Below are 9,015 nucleotides of genomic sequence, written 5' to 3' on the forward strand. Positions count from 1 at the left end.
CATTTCTTTAATTATAATATATATATATCTGCACGGTATAGTATATATGTGGGTCTTTTAGTTATAAATATCAAAATTATGAATTCTAAAAATAGAAAAATTTTCATACTAACACTTTGTTTGGATGGAAGATAAAAAATAGAAGAAAAAAAAATAAGAAAAAAAAATAAAAAAGAAGAAAGTAAAAAAAAAGTTAATTTTTTTTATGTTATTTGAATGAACAGAAAATGAATGAAAAAAAAGAGAAAAAAAAATTATAACCAAATAAAATTATATTAAAATCCTTTATTTTTTTTTTGTTTTTTTTAATACCATGGATAAATGAGTAATTTGACATTCATTTTGTATATTATCATCTATTTCCATCGCAAGAGCGAGAAGAAAACTTGAGAGTGGGTCCCACACCACTTTTTTTTCCTTTCCTTCCAATTTCCATTGTTATTCAATCAATAAAAAATGAAGTTTTCCATCTATTTTTCCTCCTTGCATTTTCTGTTGATCCAAACAGTGCGTAAGAAATTTTTTATTATAAAATTTTTATTGCAAATCGAATTAGAATAGTCAACATTTTACTCGTAATTCTTTTTATTTTGTAATCGCTATAATTTTCAATAAATAATAGGACTTGAATGTTCATAATTCTATTGAGCTAAAATAAAATTCTTATTAAAGGAAATGCATGTGTGACTTAAATTGATATAAGTTTTACATTTTTATTAATTAATAAAAAATAATTAACTTAATCTACCAAAAAGAATGAATATGGATAATATGACTGTTGGAGACTATATACTTCAGATAGCCTTGGAGGGGAGAATAACGGGCATGCATATGACTCTTAGCATTTGATTTGTAATAACTTCTTTTAATTTGTAATATAGTGAGTAACCAAAAGAATATTGTCCAAGAACATAGTTATATAGAAATTTATTATTACACACTGCTATCATGCAATAAGCATGAAATCAAAGTGTCCACTAATACATGTAAAATAATATACAATTTAATGGATTTTGTCTTATAATAACATTCAGGAAAAAGTGCCATAGTTTCATTGTAAGAGAGGAAGAGTAAATGCGCTTTTGTGCATTTCAATTTGACCTTTTCTCCCCAGTATCAAGCAAAATAATGGAATCAACAATTAATAATAAAGCTTATTAGGAAGCTAAGAAAGCATCAAAGTGGTGGAACTCATCATCATCATGAGTGCCAAAATTCTTTACCAAGTTAATGGAAGGCTTGATGGACGGTTCAAAATCCTTCAAATCCGACCAAACAGGATCCAGTTTATGATCTCCAACATCACTAGGTGAATCTTCTTTAGCATGTTCTTGTGTGACAGTTGGAGTTAGAGGACTAATTATAGGGTAATAATCCTTTTCATTGGATACCTTAGAATCATGATGATGATTCTGAGAATTCACAAGCAAACGTGGAACATTATTATTACTATTGGGAGTGGATTTGCATGTATGCATGCCAGTGTAGGTAGTTTGGTACATAATAGGATTCTCTTGTGTCTTTTGCACCTGTTTGATTGCCCGGCAACCCTCCTCATACTTTCTACTGCATCTAAAGTAGCTCCTGTAAAATATATTTCAAATAAAATGAAGTCTTATATATTCCCCCACAACCAGAAATGCTACATCATCAATAAAATTCATCATTTACCTAACTCTAAATCATAAATACTAAATTCTAAGTCGTGATAATATAAAAATGAAATATTAATCTAAAATATTGATTAATATTAAAAATACTAATAATTTCAAAGTGTTAATTAATTAGATATTTGTTTAGGCAAGTATAGGTATGTTATGTATGTGAGGTGTGTTTCAGATCAGAGGAGCCTATATATATGTTGTCTGAAGTAGTATAAAGCAACAAATAATATATAAGCAATATTTTATGATCAACAAATTTTTTTTTTTAATTTTAAATATTAATTTTAATTTTTAATAGTATAAAGATAAAATGTTGATTAAAATTATTGGCTAATATTAATAAAAATGTTAGTTCCTAATATTTTTCAAAATATATTAATAAAATTACTTTGGAAACAAAATGAGTCAATATAAAAAAAAAATGTATTTGATATATTCGAAAGCTTAGTTTAGAGGGACAAATCTATTCATAAAAATCCCAAATAAAATACCTACACTTTCGGTGGTGATGTGGTGACAACAAAGGATTAGCTTGTCAGAGGGATAAGTAAATGGAGAAATAACGAGTAAATTTTTACGATAATCTCTGAAATTTACGGAATTATTTAATTTGATTTTTGAAATTTTAATTTTATTATAGTGGTCCTTTAAATTAAGCTGTGATGGTCCTGAAGTTATTTTCGATAATGACTCAATTGTTTTAGTATTAATATAGCTATTATAGTAGTACCTAAACCTCACACCTTATATCTTGGCCACCTTCCTCTCCTTCCCCTCCCTCTCCTACACCCTCTCATCTCTCCCCTCTTTCCTCCGTCGCCACCACACCTCATCCCCTAAAACCTGAAAATCATTATTCTTATTCCAATTAATGGAAACGTAACATTTGGATCTTATGAATAATGGCGTTAGGTCGAAGGAGAAGGAGAGAGAGATGGAGAGAGTTGATGAGGATGACAAGAAGAGTCTAAAGGAGAAAAGTGGGGTGGAGAGGAAGGTGACAAAGGTGTAAGGTGTGGCATCACGGAAATAATTGAGTCATCACTAGAAATGCGTTTAACAACTATTACCATATTCATTAGAACCTCAAATACTAAATTGAATCAGCCAGGACATTGTGGACTTTACTTAACAAATTACCAGTCATATACTTTGATCATCTAAGAAAGTGTAGTGTACTATAAGACTGCGTTTGTTTACAGAGACAGGACATTAGAGGGACACTAAGATATAAAATCATGTTTGACAGAAGAGACATAAACAGAGACAATGTATCTAAAGACACTAAATTATTATATTTTGTGTTCATCCTGATAGAAAGAAAGCGAATACACTAACAAGGGACATAATTTATTTTTTATTTTTTTTATTATTCTTATTAATTTTTCATAATTATATTTTTTATTTCAATTTTTTAAATAAAAAAAATAAAAATAAATTAAATTTTTATTATTTGTTCTAGTTTATCACCAAATAAAATACAAAAAATACAAAATTTTATGTCGTATTTTATCCTATTATATTTCTTAGTGTGTTATCTCATGCTGTTGTCATAAACAAACGCAGCCTAGTAGACATGCGTGGACATTGATTTTGTTTGTTTGATGATGTATATATCATTTCAGACTACTGCAAACCATCAAATTTGTATAGATACAATCCAACATAATTGTTGTTTTTGAGGAATGAATTTGAGAGTCTATTCCAAATATATATTGAATATTCTAAATTTATTTAGAGTAAGATTTATATTTAAAAATATGACAGATTATTATATGAGGTATATATGAAGTTAAAACTATTATGAATACATTTATTTTTGTATTTGTAATTTTACAAAAATACATGAATGTTACACAATACAATCTCCTATTTATAAGTTTGTAGTCAAGTAAATCGTTGTTTATTGGAATGAATGACATTATTTTTAAATATTATTAAATTTATTTTTTATTAAACCGATTTATTTAACATTATCTTTTATACTAAATCGTTATGCCTTCTAACGATTTATGTAAGATTTTCTCCTATGCTAAATCGTTTTAGAATTACTCAATAATGCATTGTAAATCGTTCTTACTTGACACATGTCTATTAGCAAATCGTTTTGGGTTAAAATATGTGGGTTACAACGATTTGTATAAAATATATATAATCAAAATCAATTCAGAAGAAACATATATAAAATTGATATAGAACAATTTATTATTTATGTGTTTTATCCTTAAAGCGGGTATAAAAATGGATGGGACAAACTAAAAGGGAAAAGGGAAGAGGGAAAACAAATAATAATAATAATAATGAATATACCTTGGAAATATAGAACTCAAGATTTGTTTCTGTCCATATTTCCTCCATGTGTAATTATCATCAGCAGTGAGCGAAACTATGGTCCATGTGTCTGGACTACTCCTAATATAAGCATGCGTGCAATAACAACAAAATTATTTAAAATAACATATAAATATTGCAAATATGTTTATGCAAAGTCACCAAAACATATATGTTTATGAAAGTCATTTTCATGCATATAGTATGGTGCACATAAAAAAATGTCTTCTCATATTTTTTTTCTAAATATATATATATTATTCACTCAATTTAAATCTAACCAATATGAAACTCCAAACATCACATTAAAATTCTTTCCAATTTAACCAAATTTAGTTGACTAACTAGTAATTATTAAAAAAATATAAAAAAATTAAATATTTCTAAAACACTATATTTCAATCATTTTAATTATTAATTTTAATTAATATATATTATATATTTTTTTATAGAGCAATGCTAGGGCCAGCAACTTTTGTAATTAATAACTATCAAATAACCATCAATGATGAGTTAATGGTGTGAGATTGATGGGAGATTTCATCCAATGACTCACCTTTCTCTAATAGTTACATGCTGGCCAAAATTCTATAAAATTACTGACCTCCTAGACTTTTTCTTTTTTATAAATGAATATTTGAAATTCTTCCAAATATATTATTTATTTTTTTATACACACGCACAATCCAAGATGTTTCTCCCATGTCTTTGTTACAACAATAATGGCAGATTGCCAGTTAAACACTCAGTGCAACCGTTACCCGTACGAGTTTTTCCGTACAAATTATATACCCAATTTTTTAGACGGAAACCCTGCTCCTGCTTTCTGTGAACCCAAATCATACCCAAAAAACCACCTTTGCTAATAGCATGTTACAGATTCACATCTTAATTATTATCTTAAATTTCATATTTTGCCTCAACAGTATATCAGCAAATAAAATATCAGAAACCAAATTTATATAAAGAAAAATTAAACAAAAAAAATCCACAGTGAAGTATACCAAACCTTCTTTTGTAGCAACCTCTTCCTCTTGCTGTCTTTGTGGCGGTTCTTTTGTTCTTACACTGATCAGAATCATCTGCCGCCTTAATCCCAGCATTTTGGGAAGAGAGAATGGAAAGGATTTCATTGAAGGATCTGAGGACATTGGCAAGAAGCTCTTCAGCTGAGAGAGAAGACCCTCCATTGGGATTCTTAAGAAGAAGAAGCTTCAGCTGAGTTGCAGCTTCATGGCCATTAAGAAGCTCTCTTGTTATCTTACTCTTCTCACTATCACTATTTATTTTGGTGCAAAGGGTTGTAGTATTGTCCATTTTTTCACTGTTTTTTTCTGAAATTTTTGCCTACAAATAAAGGGTCCTCTGTGTTTGGAGAATCTTTCCCTTTTCTGGGTCGAATCAGAATTGCTATTGGGTTTTGGATGAGAGAGAGAAAGAAAGGGGCTTGAAGTTTAGGTTTGGGAGTGAAGAAAGGGATAAATAAATGAATGGAAATTGTTGGGAAGTTAACGGGGTAGTGATTGATGTGAGATAATGATGTGACAAGAAAACTTTTCTACCAAAAGAAAGAAAGTTTTCCACACAAAAAGACACTTAAATGCATACAGCTAATTAATTAAGCTTAAAAATTAATAAAGTTACTAAAGGTTTTAATTCACAGAGGGATTTAAGATTAACTACTGCTTTCATAATTGCATATCTTTCTTCGATATTTAATTGAAATCTAATTTAAACCATTAGATTTTAAGTTTTAAATTTTAATATTTATATTTAGAGTTGTATTTATTAATTTAAACTAAATAGTATTTAAGTCTTAAGTATAATTTAATATATCTTAAATAATATTAAATAATTAATTATTAATTTAATTTATTATTTTAAAAAATAATTAAATTAAACTCAACTATAAAAAATTATTTTCACTAAACTATAAAAATTTTAAGTTTAAAAATAATATATACTATTACAAATGAAAAGAAAAAACATAATTGATTTTGGTTAAAATTAGAGTAGACTTAACGAAATTTCTCTTTTAAAAAATAAATTTTAGTATTTAATATTATTTTATTTTATTTTTAAAAATATTATATTTTAAAATTTATTAATTTCTTTATCAATACCTTTGATTTTCAAAAAAAAGTAAATTATATTAATTGAATTGGAATTTTTCGAAAAATTTTTGTTTTTATTCGATTTTTTTCTAGCGATCACTAAGTTTATTATGTAATGTGTCAGATTATCTTTATTTTTTTTTTATTTGTATGGAAAGTCTTAGTTTTTATATATCAAACAAGTGAAATAAAGCGTCAATAAATTATAACTCAAATGATATAATTTTTTTATATTCATCTAAAAAATAAATTTGAGTCTTCCTATTTTCGGTTAAAAAAAAAAAACAGATGGAACAAGGCTTTTGGGAGTCGCACTTATTTGAGTTACTTTCCTTCTTCAATTTGTAATTATATTAACAAGATGGTCTAATAGTTTGTGTAGAGTGGTTCCTCCAATTCTCAGGGCTTCATCATCTAACATTTTAGAAGACTCTCATTATCCTTAAGAGATTTGGAACGTATCATGTTAAGTGCCACGTGGCATAAAGACGTAGTGGGTTAATATCACCTGTCACAAGATAATTGGTTGACGTGTTAGATTAGTGACAACTGGCACGCCACGTATCAGATCAGTGACACATGGTGTAAAAAAGTTATTTATAATTAAAATAATCTTTAAAAGTTCAGGCGTAAGTCATTTTTATCCCTAAAATTTTAAAAATTAATCAAATTAATCCTTATATAATTTTTTTATTTTTTCTTGATAATTTTAAATTTAAAATATTTTTTATACTACTAATTTTAATAGAAATGTAATTGACAAACAAAAAATTAGTAATTATATCTTTTCTTCTTAAAAATTTTTTCAATAAAATTATCCATCTCCTTTAATTCTTCTCGAAATCTCTCAAAATCTCTATCCTTTAGTTTTGTATTTTTTTTATGGCAGCTTTCAAATGAGTCTATTTTATTCAAGCATATAAAATTATATACAGAAGAGCCAAAATCCATTCACTCAACTAAATACATTTTATGAACACTCTTTTAAAAAGGGTAGTATTAGGGAGCCAATGGCTTAAATGTACAATATGTACAATGGGCTAAATCTTTGGTCCATGAATAAATGGACTAAATCTTTAGTCCATGAATAAAATGAACATCACCTATACTATTTAGAATAACCATCTGGATACCAAGAATAATAAACATCTCATGTCATAAAACCACTCATCCCAAAAACTTAAATTGATTTTCGGGTTCACCAAGGATCGAATTCTTGACCTTTCGGATCTAGAACTCCAATACCATGTCATGAACTCACTCATTCCAAAAGCATAACCTGACAGGACAATATAACACTAATGATTATATCTCTAATACTTCCTAATCCTCTATTATACACATTGTACGCTTAAGGCATTGGCTCCCTATCCTTTTCCTTTTAAAAATTAAAACTCTGGCCATCAACTAACCTATTGAAGTAACAAGTGGGCATTGTGCGACACCGATGATGGTGTCTGTCGTGCCAACCAGCGACTAATTTAAGAAGGAGTCCGGCAACAAGTATCTCTAGTGAGTGGGTGAGCGTCACGCGGTGATAGTGGATGGTGAGCCAAGCAGCGCGTCAAGGGAGAGTACGGAGTCGATGTTCTTTCCTGCGGTGGTTGAAACCGACACCGAGATTGGCTTCCGGTGAGGGAGAGAGAGGCGCGAGGGGAACGACGGACGCGCGACGAGGAGGAAGAGCCGGTCGGCGATGTTGGCTGCCGACGAGGGAGAGAGAGACGCACGGAGGTGAGGACTACTTGTTGAGAGGCGACGACATGATGACCCCAGAAGACGATGATGATTGCCGGTGAGGGTGTGATTGATGAAGGTGGGGTGGTAGAGGGTTTGAGGAGAAAAACTGTTTGGGTAAATTGGTTACACTTTGGCATAGTTAAATTTTTTGATTAATTGAATGGATTTTTTTTATTTGAGTAATTTGGAGATTGTTTTTTATTTTTTATCTGTATTGGACTAGATTTTCAGCCGATTGTTTACATTGTTAAAAAATTTCATTTTCTTCCTAGCGAAATTGATAATCATATCTAGAGCTAAGTTTCTTTACCGATTTGAATTCTAGTTGTAATTGACAGATTCAAATTTCTGTTTGAGAAGCTAAGTAAATATGAATGTGGATTAATACCTCTTGTGCAAAATGACAACTAATAACAGATGCTTGAAGGATGCATATGCAAAGAGTCAGAAAGTAACATTGTAGTCATCAACACGCCACTCTTCGTATTGTTTGGATTCAGTTTGCATACCTGCAAATATTAAGAAAATCGTGTCCTTCTCCAAGTGATCTTGTAATTCTTGACCATAGATTGAAAATAATATAGCAAGGTGGCGTCAGGTTAGGAAGTTATCTTCTACAAAGGCGACATACTCCACTGCTTCAACCTCATCAACCATGGATCCATAGTGGTAAAAGAAGAGTGTTAGAGATCAGTAATTTTTGTGTTTTGTAACTATCAATTAATTATTAATAATGTTTTTAGGAGATCATTCACTTTTCTTTTGATGGTTAAGTGCGGGTCAATAACTTTTGTGTTTTGTAACTATCAATTAGTCATCAATAGTATTTTTAATTTTTAAAAATTGTTATCTATTGAATACGTGATTAAGAATTCTTGATAGAAATTTACTATTTATAATGCTAACTCAACTTCACATAACCATCCATATAAGGGTGTGTTTGGCAAACACGTTGGGGAGGAGAGAAGCCCGTTTGAGCTTCTTGAAAGTTTCACTTTAATGTTTGACAATTTTTATCTTTGTGAACGCAGAATTGATTCTGCCTTTGAACCACGTTTAGGAGAAGCTCAAATTTGTAGCTTCTGCGTTTCACGTTTCATGTTTCATGTTTAGGAGAAGCTAAAATATTTCTTTTTTACCAACCCTGCCCTTCATTTTCTTCTATA

The 9,015-nt window shown here is 29.4% G+C and overlaps 1 protein-coding gene across 1 annotated transcript; it reads right to left on the bottom strand.

Annotated features, from left to right (window-relative positions):
- Positions 1-899: 899 nt before the first annotated feature.
- LOC112703329 (probable WRKY transcription factor 70) lies at positions 900-5,501 on the bottom strand. The gene is made up of 3 exons (XM_025754733.3): positions 5,005-5,501; positions 3,975-4,076; positions 900-1,584 (listed from the first exon to the last, which is right to left on the bottom strand). The coding sequence occupies exons 1-3, from the start codon at positions 5,310-5,312 to the stop codon at positions 1,158-1,160; spliced, it is 837 nt and encodes a 278-aa protein (XP_025610518.1). The 5' UTR covers positions 5,313-5,501; the 3' UTR covers positions 900-1,157.
- Positions 5,502-9,015: the final 3,514 nt, after the last annotated feature.

Source organism: Arachis hypogaea, chromosome 7 (assembly GCF_003086295.3).
Source record: "Arachis hypogaea cultivar Tifrunner chromosome 7, arahy.Tifrunner.gnm2.J5K5, whole genome shotgun sequence".
In the NCBI taxonomy this organism is placed as follows: Eukaryota; Viridiplantae; Streptophyta; class Magnoliopsida; order Fabales; family Fabaceae; genus Arachis; species Arachis hypogaea.

Bases quoted from the DNA above. Each gene is read 5' to 3' on its own strand.
- LOC112703329 (XM_025754733.3), bottom strand. From the start codon at position 5,312: ATGGACAATACTACAACCCTTTGCACCAAAATAAATAGTGATAGTGAG. The intron at 4,077-5,004 runs GTTTGGTATACT...TGCTTATATTAG, and splicing joins AGAGGTTGCTACAAAAGAAG to GAGTAGTCCAGACACATGGA. The intron at 1,585-3,974 runs GTATATTCATTA...TATATTTTACAG, and splicing joins TTGAGTTCTATATTTCCAAG to GAGCTACTTTAGATGCAGTA.